At 28.1% G+C, this 14,469-nt stretch overlaps 4 protein-coding genes across 13 annotated transcripts; 2 read left to right on the plus strand and 2 right to left on the minus strand.

Moving 5' to 3' along the window:
- The first annotated feature begins 29 nt into the window (after nucleotides 1–29).
- On the plus strand, nucleotides 30–4,018 carry Rala (Ras-like protein A). Of its 7 annotated transcripts, none has more exons than XR_012479718.1 (6): nucleotides 30–152; nucleotides 1,031–1,142; nucleotides 1,463–1,671; nucleotides 1,751–1,925; nucleotides 2,383–2,540; nucleotides 3,988–4,018. XR_012479718.1 is itself a non-coding variant. In XM_074247096.1 (6 exons), exons 2-5 carry the CDS (start codon nucleotides 1,038–1,040, stop codon nucleotides 2,221–2,223), a joined length of 606 nt encoding a protein of 201 aa, XP_074103197.1. In that variant the 5' UTR covers nucleotides 36–152; nucleotides 1,031–1,037; the 3' UTR covers nucleotides 2,383–3,661. The 7 variants fall into 7 exon arrangements, 5 of the variants coding, with proteins under 5 accessions (XP_074103201.1, XP_074103197.1, XP_074103200.1 ...); XR_012479717.1 differs by lacking the exon at nucleotides 3,988–4,018 and adding an exon at nucleotides 2,655–3,661; XM_074247096.1 differs by lacking the exon at nucleotides 3,988–4,018 and adding an exon at nucleotides 2,107–2,223 and having other exon boundaries at nucleotides 36–152; nucleotides 2,383–3,661.
- Wdr24 (WD repeat domain 24) lies at nucleotides 3,777–7,165 on the minus strand. 2 transcript variants are annotated; one of them, XM_074247094.1, is made up of 6 exons: nucleotides 7,045–7,165; nucleotides 6,838–6,951; nucleotides 6,566–6,682; nucleotides 4,429–6,233; nucleotides 4,198–4,359; nucleotides 3,777–4,119 (listed from the first exon to the last, which is right to left on the minus strand). In XM_074247094.1, the coding sequence occupies exons 2-6, from the start codon at nucleotides 6,932–6,934 to the stop codon at nucleotides 3,991–3,993; spliced, it is 2,310 nt and encodes a 769-aa protein (XP_074103195.1). In that variant the 5' UTR covers nucleotides 6,935–6,951; nucleotides 7,045–7,165; the 3' UTR covers nucleotides 3,777–3,990. The 2 variants fall into 2 exon arrangements, with proteins under 2 accessions (XP_074103195.1, XP_074103194.1); XM_074247093.1 differs by having other exon boundaries at nucleotides 6,838–7,074.
- Nucleotides 7,166–7,195: 30 nt separating this feature from the next.
- On the plus strand, nucleotides 7,196–10,748 carry LOC141530160 (RPA-interacting protein B). Its single transcript, XM_074247095.1, has 3 exons — nucleotides 7,196–7,447; nucleotides 7,518–7,752; nucleotides 8,528–10,748. Exons 1-3 carry the CDS (start codon nucleotides 7,349–7,351, stop codon nucleotides 8,863–8,865), a joined length of 672 nt encoding a protein of 223 aa, XP_074103196.1. The 5' UTR covers nucleotides 7,196–7,348; the 3' UTR covers nucleotides 8,866–10,748.
- Nucleotides 9,161–13,473, minus strand: LOC141530162 (ras-related protein M-Ras). 3 transcript variants are annotated; one of them, XM_074247102.1, is made up of 4 exons: nucleotides 12,775–13,473; nucleotides 12,321–12,633; nucleotides 11,902–12,218; nucleotides 9,161–11,806 (listed from the first exon to the last, which is right to left on the minus strand). In XM_074247102.1, the coding sequence occupies exons 2-4, from the start codon at nucleotides 12,508–12,510 to the stop codon at nucleotides 11,717–11,719; spliced, it is 597 nt and encodes a 198-aa protein (XP_074103203.1). In that variant the 5' UTR covers nucleotides 12,511–12,633; nucleotides 12,775–13,473; the 3' UTR covers nucleotides 9,161–11,716. The 3 variants fall into 3 exon arrangements, with proteins under 3 accessions (XP_074103203.1, XP_074103205.1, XP_074103202.1); XM_074247104.1 differs by having other exon boundaries at nucleotides 12,767–13,473; XM_074247101.1 differs by having other exon boundaries at nucleotides 12,897–13,472.
- Nucleotides 13,474–14,469: the final 996 nt, after the last annotated feature.

Below are 14,469 nucleotides of genomic sequence, written 5' to 3' on the forward strand. Positions count from 1 at the left end.
TATTTATTGACGAAAGCGCTTTGTGAGTCATAGAGTAACTGACGGTGAAAGAAGGAACCAACCGATGTGACGGCTGGGACTTGATCCTGACTCTGACTCATATAAAAAGTTGCTGTAACTTTTTTACTGTTATTATATTTAACTTTGCCAAGGTAATTGTTGTAAAGATAATAAGTGATTGTTTATCAATAAAAGTGCGACAATTGTTAATGAATAATACCAGAAAAGTGTCCGCTGTCATCGTGTATTTATTATTTATAATCTGCAAAGGTTAAATTCGCAACAAACTTGGTACATTTCGACGACAACGCGGCACCGCCTTTTCGTTATTCTGCGTTATTCATTCGATTCTATTCTTTCTTTTAGTACACAAGTATTATACATTACAGACATACTCGATACGCCCTGAATCTTTTTTTATTCAGGCTAGATTATCTTGTTCCTATTTTATTTTTATCATTCATCAATACTCGGTATATAAATTAATCATCAACAATTAACCCACTTTAATTAATCGAACTAATAAAAAGTTATGTAGAACAGTGACAGTGTTATCTTAAAAATTCAAGTTTATATTTCATTAATTACATTTACTTAAGACATTACTAAAGAAATTTATTTAAGTTTTCATCAAAAGCGCAAGTTTATTTTATTTAAGGTGGTTTAAAAAATACTTTAATTAATAAAAGTAATTTACGTTTTATTTGTTTTAATTTTAACGAATAAATTATATTGAATAGAGAAACCACTGAAAGTAGTTGAAGAAAAAATAATTTTAATTGAGAAAGAAAATAATGAAATACAATAAACAAGTAATCCTACATCATATGGCTTCTTGTTTATGTTGATTCATTGTTGGAAGAGATAGTTCACACTGATTACAAGATCCGTTAACATCCTCTTGTCTATTTAAATATTTCCTAATGACTTCATTCTAATTCGTGGGAATATATGTTTATATATTACACTTTATTATTATATTTAAATTAATTTTAAAAATAAATATGCTAATACATTTTTTATTTTTCAGCTTAAAAATGGCGAAAAAACCGGGTGCAGCTCAAGCTTTACATAAGGTGATAATGGTTGGGAGTGGAGGTGTTGGTAAATCGGCTTTGACATTACAATTTATGTATGATGAGGTTCGTATTTGTTTGATTATATTCACTTAAAAAATAGTTGTCATACAATTTACAGTCAGTAATGCTGAAGTTAGCCGTCAGCTGTCAATTTTAAAAATTTTAATAAATTTTAACAAATCAATTACAAAAAAAAAAAAAAATACTTTTAAAAATTTTCACTTGTAATTTTTATTCATTTTTACATGTGAAATTTTTTGATTAAATTTTTTTTACAACAATTGCATTATTATTATAAAATTTTAAAATAATTTTTAATGTCTGCCAACTTCAGTGTCATTACAGTCATTATAATTCAATTTTTTTTTCTTTTTGTTTTGTAGTTTGTAGAAGACTATGAGCCAACAAAAGCTGATTCATACAGAAAAAAAGTTGTGCTAGACGGCGAGGAAGTACAAATAGATATTTTAGATACTGCAGGACAAGAAGACTACGCGGCAATCAGAGATAATTATTTTAGAAGCGGCGAAGGATTCTTGTGTGTTTTTTCAATCACTGAAGACGACAGTTTTCAAGCTACTCAAGAGTTTAGGTAATTAAAATTTTTGTTATCGTGTTTTTATTTTTAAATATCAAATATTAACTAAATTTTTTTTATTTTTTTTTTGCAGAGAACAGATTCTCCGAGTTAAAAATGATGAAAACATTCCTTTTTTATTAGTGGGAAACAAAAGTGATCTTCAAGAAAAGAGAAAAGTTAGTCTAGCTGAAGCTCAAGGAAGATCTCAACAGTGGGGTGTACCTTACGTAGAAACGAGCGCTAAAACTAGGGAAAATGTCGATAAGGCAAGAAAATTAATTTTTAAACTATAAATGTTTAATTTAGTTTATTAAAATGATTTTTACTACTTTTTATTTTGTTGCTGCTGCTTAAGCATGGGGCTCCAAAATTTTATTTAATTGTATATTGTTGCTCAGTGTTACTATGTAGTTGTCTATGAATTAGCATCACTTGCACATTTTACAGGTATTTTTTGACTTGATGCGTGAAATAAGATCGCGTAAAATAGAAGACAAATCAGCAAGTAACGGTCGGGGCAAGGATCGTGCCAAAAGGAAGAAAAAGAAATGCATTATCTTATAGGTTCGCAAATTTATTATCTTTTTTTTTTTTTTTTGCGCTTACCATCTTGCTTGGCTTGATGTTTTGTGTTTTTTTTATACTTACTGTGTGTGATTCATTTCTTAAAATAACTTTGATAACTTAAATCGATAAGTCAATTTATAAAATTATTTATTTCAGGTGTTTTTTGACTTGATGCGCGCCATAGCAGCGCGTAAAGCCCAAGAAAATAAAATCGAGGGTGCTGAGCGCAAAAACAACAAACGGTGTTGTGTTATTCTCTAACAAACCGAAGGCAACTTTATAGTTTTCTATGATTTAAAACAAAACAAACAAAAGTAGGTTTAATTATTAATACTATAATTATTAATACATTAATATTACTATAGTTTATATTTACGTCCAACTAAATGCGTTTGTATAACATACTGGTGTTCTCAAACCCTTTACAGCGATAAAGCGTTGACACTATTTTTCATCTTTATGACTGTATCTACAGTATAACTCGAGGGACCTACTACACGACTTGATTCAGGATCAAATTTTTTCTTATATTATATAAATAAATTATTATTAATGTTACACAATAATATACAGTCGCTTACTGTTCTTTACACGCGTTTAAATATTATTCATAATTGTACAATTAATTGTTCCTAATTTTATTTTTCAATATTAAAAATGGTTCTTTATATTAATCGCTTAGTTCAGATTTAAAAACAGAGCACCGGTGCTTTGAATACACGAATACACAAATTTTTCCTTGTTATTTTATAATATTAACTTTTAACTTAATGTTAAATTTCAACTTAGACATTTATTAATGCACAAATCATAAGTAACGTCATTATTCATTACCTTTGAGTGCTGAAATTGTTTAAAAATGAAATTATTTTTTATTATATTTATAAATAATGTATTTAATTAATAGTAATATAATTTGGAGTATTTTATTATAAATTAATTTTATACGGTAATATATAATTAAAAAGACAGTTAATGTTTAATTTTCGTTAATAATTCTTGTTAGTTAACAAGTTATGTAAATTACTCTAATTGAAATAAAAAATAATTTTTAATAATTTATAAATTAAGACAATGCAAATTTTTATTTGTTGACCTTTAATCTTTTAATTAATTTCAGCACTTAACATATGGTGAAAAATGTCAAGTATATATTGTAAAGCAATAAATCTATTTATTGCTCCGTTATATTAGACTTACTGCCTGTTTAATTTGTTGCTTAGCTCTATAAATAAATAAATTATTTGGTAATGTTATTAAAATACTTATCAATCTAAAATACTTTACTACTGCAGCCATGACTGATAATTTTAACTGCAGTTATTTTTTAAAGATTAGGGTAATTTCTGTGATGCACTTGTGTGTAAAAATCAACATCCTTAAATTTAATTACAACTATAAACTACTATTAAAATAGTAACTTGAAAAAAAAAAAGTTAAGAGCTGCTCAAAAGAATTGACTGTATAAAATATTTAGTTTTATATTTTTGTACTTTAGTGGATGGTCGTGCCTTTTGAGTACCCTTGAAACAAAAAAAAAATCAAACGAATTTTATAATTTAAATAAAAAAATTTTTTATTGCCCTCAAACAATTGGTGCAAAATGAATAATTTTTGTATAATTGGCTAGAAATCTTCGGTATTTATATATATATATATATCCTTATGTCATTAAAATTATAAATAAAAATCGTTTTATGTATAAATGTAAACGCCACACTGAAAATAAAATTATAACAAAATTTTTCTAATAATTTACAGCCGTCAAATATATTCACACATATGACCGCAACCAGTCGGACATTGTCTATTATTTTGAAACCAATCTTTCATGTGTTTTATATGTCCACCATGAGTACATCCTTGACACCAGGTGTACAATCCTCTAACCACCTGCAAATATATGATAAAAATTTATTAAATTACTGCATTCAATCAATTAATATATTTTATAATTAATATAGTAATCACCTGATGACAAAATGAACACAAAGATAATTTAGACTTATTGCATTGATCACAGTACCACGTGGTCAGTGGAAAAGCTTTCCCACAAGTCGTACAACTGGCATGAATTGTTGTTGATTGTTGATTTAATTGTGATATTGATGGTATCCAAGCATTTTGAATAATCTAAAAAAAAAAAAAAAACAATTAATCATTAATCAAAATTGTAACTAATAATTTAAAATATTAAATTACCTGAGTAGCAACATCGTAAAGTTTAAATTTGCCTAACAGATCTATGTACTCAAGTAACCAGCTCTCTTGAATAGCTGTTGAAATATTAAGACTTTTTCTGAGGCTTCCCAGGGCCATTAAAATAGAAACAGATGTCTGGATATCACGTATCGATACATGGTGCATGAGGGCTGCTTCAACGAGCGGCGTGTGATCAAAAAGTTTTGGCTTGGGAACAGAGTTAACAATAAGATGGCAGGGTTGATCTTCAACAGTTACCGAACCCGAGTCGTCATTTATGTCCGCAGGATTGGAGAACTGTTCAGGCGGTGGCGATCTGTCCTGTATCTCGTGTCTCAAAGGAAACGCTTCCTTTGGCAACGACCAGTCACTGTCATTGATTGTATTATCAATGTAGTCTTCCGCATTGTACTCCATTGACAGCGATTCAAACTCAAATTCTCCGAAAATAAAATCACTTTTCGGCTTGCGTTTGAATCCATTTAAAGACTTTTTATATCCCGTAGGAATATTTCCAAGTGGATTTAAATTTTCTGGCATCTCATCAGTCTCAGTCTCATCATCTCCTCCACTGACTCCACCTAAGCCGTCTCCCTGCAATGACTTAACTTCGTTTTCATGGGCGTTACTCGGTTCCACACCCGTCACCTTAAGAGTCATTTGAGACAAATTTAAAATTTCATCTTTATCAGGAATATTTTTAGGAATACTTTCCAATGGGTCTGCATAAAAAGACTTAATAATTCTCCAGACGTAGCAAATATCGATACGCCCACCGTCGGCAGCAACTTTGGAATTGTGATCGCAAATATCACTCAGTCTTCCGTTTAACATATATTTTTTGGCGCAGTATACAAACCAAATAGACTCTCTCGGAGTGTCTAGAGTAAATCTTTGGACAGTGCTCATAGCTGAACAAAAAGAATCACTGTTTGTTTGAGACTTTCTCATTGGAGTAGTCACATGTTTAAGTGCAGCAGTTGCATTGGTATTATTATTAGTGTTAACTTTATTCGCAAAACCAACTTCGCAGTAAGGATTGATATCAAGGCCCTGAGGATTTGCTTGATTTGCCGGACGACTAGCTTCTTGAAAGGCGTGATGATACAACGTGCAGTCACGACTGGTTGATATAAATGAGTGAGGATCACCTCGCCAGGCAATACCAGTAGTGACGTCTTTGTGCTCATTAAAGCTCGCGAACGGTATATAAGGTCTGCGAATATCCCATACATTTATACTGCTGTCAACAACTAGCGCACAGCTCGCTATATGATATTTTCTCTGTGGTCTCCACTTTACTCTACCTACGGAAGCAATTGTGTGAATAGTGAACTCGCAGGTCGGCTTTTGAGTAAGGTCCCAGATTTTAATTGTTTTGTCTCGCGACGCAGTGGCGAGCCACTGGTTCTCCGGGTGCCAATCACATGCAAAAATAGGCCCGCTGTGAGCTGTGAAGTGCTGGAAATACTTATCAGAGCGTCTCATATCCCACTGCTGGACATGTCCGTTCTCTGATACCGCTGCGAATGTGTACTGCTGGTGCGGGGAAAACTCCACGTCTCTCACAGACTCCGTGTTGCTGTAAAAAGTCTTGACGGCTTCTTTGATACGTAGGTCAAAACACTTCATCGTACCATCCTGGGAACCAGATATCAGCCACATTGGCTCTGTTGTATGGAAACTTACTTTATTTACTGTTCTTTTGTGGTCAGTAAATACGTGTTCTTGTTTGGACCGCGTTACTTTGTTTAAATTCCACAATACTACCGCGCCATTTGTTGCTGCTGTTGCTATCAAGTGATCTAAGTATTCAAAATTAATGTTTGTTAAAATAAAATAGTATATTTTTATCAAAATAAACTTAGCCAACATTTCAAAATTTTTAGAAATTTTTTTTTTTTTTAATTTCAATTAAATAATTAAAAAAAAAATTTCACATGCAAAAAACTTGAAAAACTATAAGTGCAATTTTTTATAAATATCTTTTTAGTTGTAATTTAATTAATAAAAAAAAATTAAAAATTTTTGGACGTCTGCTAACTTCAGTGTCATATATTTTTTAATTATTTTAGATTATTAAAAAAAAAAAAAAAATGGAGTAATTGTATAAACATTAAATATTTTTATTATTTACCATCATTTAGATTCCACGTAACATCATTGCAGGAAAAATTTAAGTTTAAATTTTTACCAACTCTTAAATTATATACTTCTTCAAATTTTTCTTCCAATACTGAGAATATTTTGAAAACTGTAAAAAAAAATTCAGAAATTTATAAATTTATATTACAAAAAATTCTTTGAGATTTTTTAACAATTAATTTAAATAAAAATTGAATTATTCTAGTTAAAAATATAAAAATTATTGAGTGTCTTGTGTCTTAAATATTATTAAAAAAAAAATACCATTTCGTCCAGCAATAACAACTTGAGTATTGTCTTTGTTAAGAGCCAAAGCATTGGCTGGACTCTCCTGAACAATTGATACAGTTTTTGGTGGCATTTTGTAACTTATTAAATCTATCAATTAAAAAAAATTCGTCAGTGATTTATAAACAACTTTAATTCTTCATATTCTTGATTTTTGCAAGTCTTGATAGACTTTTTTTTAACCTTTATCAACAATGTTTTGATGTAATGTTTACATCCTATCAAATCCTCACTACATTTGCAGTTGTGTAAATTTTGTGTCTGACAGGTGCTGCCGCTTTTGCCTACTATAGCCCATTCATAAATTAATATTTTAGGTTATACACTTTTTCGATACAGTCGACGCTGGTAGCGTAAACATATATAAACTGACATACACTCCATTTAAATTTCTGAAAACAATCTTTGAGATCAAAACTGTTTAAAAAAGTTTTATTGAAATTGTAAAAGATTATTGACAGTCGTCGTGTTATTTATTAAATTAAAAATGAATATGCAGAGTCCTAAATCCAATAAATTGAACAATATTGAAGCTGCCAATAGACTTAGACATGGTTCACCTCAATTTAAAGCAGTATTGCGACAGGTTATTATTTTTATTTAATTAATCCTATGTTTTATTTATTCAGTATTAATATTTATTTTTTATTTAACAGCGATGCCGAAAACAAATGCAAGAAAGACGTGACAAATTATTTAATGCGCGAAGAATCGGCCTTGATGACAAAGACGAATGTATTGAGAATACTCTTACTGAAATAGTCAGGCGGGAGTTTAGTAACATGTCATCAATGCTAAATGAAAGCTCTGATTCACTTGCCGAAATGATGACATGGCCAGACAACCAGGAGGAGTTGATGAGTATCGAAGAACAAATGATTAAAGATGAAGGTTTGTTATTATCACATGATACTGAAATATGAAAATTAAATTAGCCGACATCTAAAAATTTTCATTGAAAAAATTATTACAAATAAATTTATGACACTGAAGTTGACAGATATAAAAATTTTTTTAAATATTTATAGCAATTAAATTATTATAAAAATAATTAAATTAAAAAGTTTCACATGTGAAATTTAATAAAAATTACAAGTGAAAATTTTTAGAAGTATTTTTTTATTTTAATTGATTTATTAAAAAAATTTTTAAAATTAACAGCTGACTGCTAACTTAAGTATTATATAAATTTATGAAAGTTAAGTTAGACGGCATTTAAAAATTAAAAACAATTTTTTTATTGAAAGATTGACGACAAAAAAAAAAAAGAAAAAAAATTGTCATTTGTCAAAAACTTGAAAAACTATAAGTACAGTTTTTAAAAAATATTTTTTTGTTCTAATTTAATTATTAAAAAGTAATTAAAAAATTTACAACGTCGGTTAATTTTAGTATCATTACTGAATTACAACAAATCAATTATTATAAAAGAGAATATTTTCAAAAATTTGCACTTATAATTTTTTTAAATTGAAACGTGGAATTTTTTTGCTAAATTTTTTTCATTGTAATTTAATTGTTATAAATATTCAAAAAATTTTTAGATGTATAACAAATTCATTATCATTGTTATTATAGCTTTGTTAGCGATTTTTGTTTTGTATCTATTAATTTTTCTAAGTATTATTTTAATTATTGACTGAATTTATTTATTTGGAATTTATAGAAGAGTGGATCATTGAAGAATTTAATCGTATGCATCAATATGAGATGGACATGATGGATAAATATCTAGAAGAAATAATGAAAAATGAACTTGTCTGTCCTATGTGTGAAAAAGGTACTATCACTCAACTTAATGATTTTTTCGTTTGTCCGAAATGTCAGCTCAGTTTGCCAGCGAAAGTCACCATGGATGATTTTTATCAACGCGTCAAGAACCATTCGGTTGATCACGCCGAAAGTTGTAATTTGAAGCCATGTTTCATGGTGATTCCTGAACAGAATAGCTACTCTCTGTACATGGGATGCGAGCCATGTTCATACTTTGGTCTAATTTTATAATTGTTCTGTATCTACTTTTTTTATTTATTTATTAATTTATCTTTGTCATAAAAATTTTAATGATTCCAAGTGTTGATCAAATGTGTTATTCAAAATATTATATAAGTACTGGTTAATAATTTAATAATTAAATGTGAATTGTAAATATGTGATAGAATTAATTTCATCACTTTTAAAAGACTACAAATATTCGAAATAATTAATTCAAATATGTTATTATTTAATTTTCACTGATGTTCATTTAGTTTTAAATAGTTTTTAAAAGTAATAAATAAAAGTAAAGACGTATATAGGATGAATAAATAATCTTTTTTGCGAAAATTTATTAATTTATTTCATTACAGTGCCCTGCACAAATAGTCATTTCAACAAAAAATATATCTAGTATTTTTTATTATCATCAAATTTCTATAATATTAATTAATAATTTTGTTTTCAATTAGTGGGGATTTCAAATTTTATTTTATAAAATAACAAATTCGTTCATTGACTTTATGATACTTTTAATATTTGTTATTATACAATAAATAAATTCTTACTGCACCTTATTTATTATAGCAATAAACATTATTTTATTCACATTATTATTGACCTTATTTCATCAAAATTGTGAGTTTACAATTTTATTTGAATGAATAATCAACAAAACGAAAAAAGTAATCTATATTCATTTAATTTTTTTTTTTTTTATTTCTTCAATTTTTAACTGGACGGCAATATAAAAATCTGTTCAATTATTATATCCATTTAAAATTCCAATTGTTAACAAGAATACTTGACAAATTTTCATTTAATTAATAATATTTATAGTTAATCCGTCTTATGATATTGTTTTTTGTCAATAACTGATACAATTAATTAATTAGCCAAGTAAACTGATATAAATGGTCTGAGCGATACTTGTTACATATACACTTACATATTAGACATAATATATCATTACAATAAAATTGTATTACATAGCATTGTTTATTTATTATTATAAATATTTTAGTCACTTGTAATTTTTGTTACAAAAAATATAGGTATATATGTGCAACGATTATTTATATTTTTTTACGGTTAAAGCGATTATAAATATAATTAAATCGCTTTAAATATGAAGTAGAGTTTTTTAATATGATGTTTGTCGGCAGCTGGCTAATAATATCACAGCTGTGTGGCTTTATCTATTTATTTATTTGTTATTAATAATAATAAATAAACTCAAAGTAAACAATGATAATTTTTACTAATTATAAAGTGAGATCACATTCGTTAATTCTTTCTTTTTATCATAAAATACTTTATTTCTTATTCTCTTTTTTAATTAAAAGGCAAATTGTTACCAATAGTTTCGATGCATAATTTACAGCAAATTTATTTTAATAATTAAATAAGCAATTATCTCAATAAGCATTACCAGTTATTTTTATAATATAAATATTATATTATATAACGAGCCCTGAGATTCGATGTCCTTACGAATAGGTACTCGAATTAAATAATTTATTTTTTTTATGTCAATAATTATTTTAAAAAAATCAATTGGCTGGTTTTTGAAATGTTATTCGTCTTTTGTATTTTTGGAAAAGGCTCTAGTGGAACCGTTTATTGTCGCATTCAAACAGTACACCTGATCATTTTATTAAATCATCAATTCTAAATGACCTTTATAAATTTGAGAGCCACCGATTTATTAACCACTTACAAGTCATAATATTACAATTTTTATCTCAGGTTTTAATCTTATGAGCATTGGCATTTGTTTGCATTTTTATATACAAATATATAGATTTATATTCAGAAAAATATATTATGAGATTGATAAAAACACAAATTTATTATAATTAATAATTATTTAATTTATGAAAAAAAAAAAAAAAAAAAAATTCACAAAACAACTCTTTTGTGCGTTGAGAATAAATTTAAATAAAAGTCTTTAATTGAATATTCATCCGTAGATTACAAAAATATCAATATTAAAGTAAAAATAGAACACATGCATTTATATATGTTGTTATTAAATACAAGGTATCATCACATAATCCTGCAGCAAAATATTATCAACAAAAAATGTTTAACTATTATCATTAAAAAAAACATTTCATCCACAGACTATCCAATAGTTGATGACACCATATAACAATTTATACTAATAAAATTTTTAAAATAAACTTAGACATTATAAATATTATTTATTTCTCATTATAAACATGATTATAGTCATTTTATGACAAAATTTATTATTGAAAAAAGCTTTATATTCATACGAAAATATTTCATTTCGCAGAATAAAAAAACGATCAATTCCACAATGTGTCAATGGTATAAATAGTATCATCGAGATCCGAGATAAAATACTACAGCAATATATATCTTTAGATGTGCGCTGTTCAATTTATTCTCACTAATTCATTTTAATATTTTCGTATAATTTTTCTTTTTTCCAATTAATTTGAAAAATAGATTATTGTTATTTTTTTATTCTTTTACAATAGATCAATTATAGAAAATCTATTATCGTCTACAGTTTGTCCATTAAAATTCGCTTAAAAATTATTGCGAAGACTTTAAACAATAATAATTAATTAAAAAAAAAAACAATCACAAGTTTTTTTTTTTTTTTTTTTTTTTTTTTCATTGACGATAATACTAAATAATAATTATAACTAATCGTGGATATCTCCATCAGGCAGTATAATAAAAATGGTAATAATAATTATAATTAAAAATACCTTAGCAGGACTTTTAAAAATTTATTACCCAAGTCCTTGTGGAAAAAATATTGTCAGTTGAATAGCAAATGATCATACTCGTTGATTCAACATATTTTTCAGTACTTGGTACGAAGTATATCGCTATTCAAGGCTCACAGTACATTGCACTTGCTGGAATGTCGTCGTTTCCGTCGTTTCTTATCAAAGTCCGTGGGCGGTTGATTCCGTATTATACGAACGACCTAAACACAGATTAATTCCACAAGTTATTTAATTAATCCTCATTGAGGTTGCCATTTTATTTGTTTCATAATAATAATAATTATGTGTGTTTTACCTCATGAAAAGCTGCATCGACATTTAGCGGCGGATCTTTTGCTGATGTTTCAATATACGGAATTCCTAGACGATGAGCTAGCTCTCGGCCTTGTTCCTCAGTAACTTTTCTCAGATGAACAAGATCAACTTTATTGGCGACCAGCAGCATAGGATATACATCTCTGTCCTTGACTCGCAGAATCTGAGTGTAAAAGTTAACGATGTTTTCGTAAGATTGTTTGTCAGTTACAGAGTAAACCAATAAAAATCCATCGCCTTTTCGCATGTACTGCTCTCTCATGGCACTGAATTCTTCTTGGCCGGCAGTATCTAGCACTGAAATTATAATTTTATCTTTTACACTAATTCCAAAGGAAAAAATTACAATTAAATTTGAAGTAAAAATTGTTTATAAAAAAAAACTAAACATAAAATTACCGTCCAAAATGCACCATTGTTTGTCGACTTCGGTGTGTTGGATGTAACTGTCTTCGATAGTAGGGTCGTAGTCAGTGACAAAAAGTTTTTGGAAAAACTGTATTGTCAGAGCACTCTTTCCAACGCCTCCATCTCCAACCACCACCAGCTTAAACGTCATAAGGTTATCATTGTTAGGAGGCCGCGTCATTCCGCCTCGTTGTTTTCCGCCCCCTCGTCCACTATTTTGCCTACTTCTGCCTATTCTGATGGCCCTTTGTTATCAAATTAGTTAAATCTCGCCACACGTATTGTCAAATTTCTAGCTTCAGACCTGGAAATAATCAATATCATTATTTTAGCAAATAATTTAAGCACATTGGCTATTTTTAGTGCTCCAAATAACGAGAAAAAAAAAAGTAAATAACAGTAAACACAACAGACAACACAATGCAAGCCATACGTACACACGTACCACAAAGTAAAGCTGATAAACTTTTCGTAGTACATTTTTCAGTATCCACAAATTCCAGTACAGAAATTATCAACACATGACAGAGACTAAGATGGTTATAGGTGTACTTAATACTGACATACCAAAACTTTTCAACAGTGTGTCACTCCATTAGTATCCTTTCTCTGGTTGATGTTCCGTTGCTCTGACAAGCTTATCTACTCGGTCAAACCAAACTGCTGGCCAACAACAATAGCCGTGACAGGAATTAAAAACAATATTAATATAATATCAAATGCGATGTCTTTACATGTTGTGCTTAACGCCCTTTTCAACGTCAATTTCCTTTCACGCTTATGTATATGACAGTTAAACACTGTTCCGTTTAGTCTTCTGTCCCTGTTGCAAACCGTGCTTCACCGCAACCACCTCCGACTCCGACAGCCACCACTCACGGACATGGACACGAGCAAATCTCCAATGTAGACTATCATCAGTCCCTCCCGAGCCCTAATTTTTCCTATCCCTTATTATACACAGCTTTCAACCCGAGGTCACCGCTTAACCCGATGTATATTACTCTATACTTGTGTTTGCCCTTGACCAAGCTTAAGGAGAAGGAGAAACTAAAGCACACAATCGGGCGATGTTTTTACTCTCGCTGCTGTTTCTATGTTAGTGGCTCCATCCTTTTTATTATTTTTTTTTTTTGAAAATTATTTTAGCAGATATTTTGTAATTTTAAGAATTTTTTTAACAAATAAATTATGTCAAAAAATGAGAAAAAAAATTGACATTTATAAAATAAAAAAAAATAACAAATGCAATTTTTTAGAAATAATTTTTCGGAGCAAATTTATTTATTTAAAAAAATTAAAAAATGGTCAAGCGACTGCTAACTTTGATATGATTTTTTTTTTCAATTTGGAATTATTAGAAATTTTTTCAATTTTAAAAATTTTAACAACAAATCAATTACAATAAAAAAATGCTTCTAAAAATTTTCACTTATAATTTTTATTAAATTTCACGTGTGAACTGTCAACTTTAGTGTTATGTTAAATTTGATATTAATTATTGTATATTAGTTATAAATGACATTTCGTTCTCAACACTTGTAACTTCTAATTAATACTCGATTTTTTTTTTTTGGTTTCTCAAATAAATAGATGAAATACTTAAAAAAAAAAATGTATGCGATAAATTTTGAAAAATTAACATCTGATTTATTTACAGATAATTTTGATAATACTGAAGTTAGCAGTTAGCTGTCAATTTTAAAAAATTTTTAAAAAAATAAATTACAATAAGAGACAATAATTTATGCCTGCTCGTGTTGCTTTGGTATCGATGAAAGTTTGGATTTATGAAAATTTGTCCAAATAAATATGAAAGTTTGTAAAATTGCTGATGAATATAAATGAATAAAAGCACAGAAAAATTTACGTATAATTGTATATAAATAAAAATGATTCTATGCAAACTAGATCATCTGTTCAATTTTACAGTTGTTCAAATGACCAACTGAACAAATAAAATTCCCTATTTTTAAAAATACGTACAACTAATAATATGTTTATTTGATTTTAATTCCAAAAGTATAAATGGAAAATGAACATAACTATAAATGAAAATGAAAATTTATAAATTTACTAGTTAATAAAAAATATCATTTGAATAAATGATTAATAATACAAGTGTATAAAAAAATAAATG

The sequence above is a fragment of the Cotesia typhae genome, unplaced genomic scaffold (genome assembly GCF_013202065.1).
Source record: "Cotesia typhae breed Kobodo isofemale line unplaced genomic scaffold, CoteBio_Ctyphae contig_48, whole genome shotgun sequence".
Lineage (NCBI taxonomy): Eukaryota > Metazoa > Arthropoda > Insecta > Hymenoptera > Braconidae > Cotesia > Cotesia typhae.

Coding starts and splice junctions, on each gene's coding strand:
- Rala (XM_074247096.1), top strand. CDS start 1,038: ATGGCGAAAAAACCGGGTGCAGCTCAAGCTTTACATAAGGTGATAATG. Junction 1,672..1,750: donor CAAGCTACTCAAGAGTTTAG/GTAATTAAAATT, acceptor TTTTTTTTGCAG/AGAACAGATTCTCCGAGTTA. Junction 1,926..2,106: donor CTAGGGAAAATGTCGATAAG/GCAAGAAAATTA, acceptor CACATTTTACAG/GTATTTTTTGACTTGATGCG.
- Wdr24 (XM_074247094.1), bottom strand. CDS start 6,934: ATGCCACCAAAAACTGTATCAATTGTTCAGGAGAGTCCAGCCAATGCT. Junction 4,360..4,428: donor TTTACGATGTTGCTACTCAG/GTAATTTAATAT, acceptor TTTTTTTTTTAG/ATTATTCAAAATGCTTGGAT. Junction 4,120..4,197: donor TGTGTTCATTTTGTCATCAG/GTGATTACTATA, acceptor ATATATTTGCAG/GTGGTTAGAGGATTGTACAC.
- LOC141530160 (XM_074247095.1), top strand. CDS start 7,349: ATGAATATGCAGAGTCCTAAATCCAATAAATTGAACAATATTGAAGCT. Junction 7,448..7,517: donor TTAAAGCAGTATTGCGACAG/GTTATTATTTTT, acceptor TTTATTTAACAG/CGATGCCGAAAACAAATGCA. Junction 7,753..8,527: donor ACAAATGATTAAAGATGAAG/GTTTGTTATTAT, acceptor TGGAATTTATAG/AAGAGTGGATCATTGAAGAA.
- LOC141530162 (XM_074247102.1), bottom strand. CDS start 12,510: ATGACGCGGCCTCCTAACAATGATAACCTTATGACGTTTAAGCTGGTG. Junction 12,219..12,320: donor ACAATGGTGCATTTTGGACG/GTAATTTTATGT, acceptor TTATAATTTCAG/TGCTAGATACTGCCGGCCAA. Junction 11,807..11,901: donor TCGATGCAGCTTTTCATGAG/GTAAAACACACA, acceptor ATCTGTGTTTAG/GTCGTTCGTATAATACGGAA.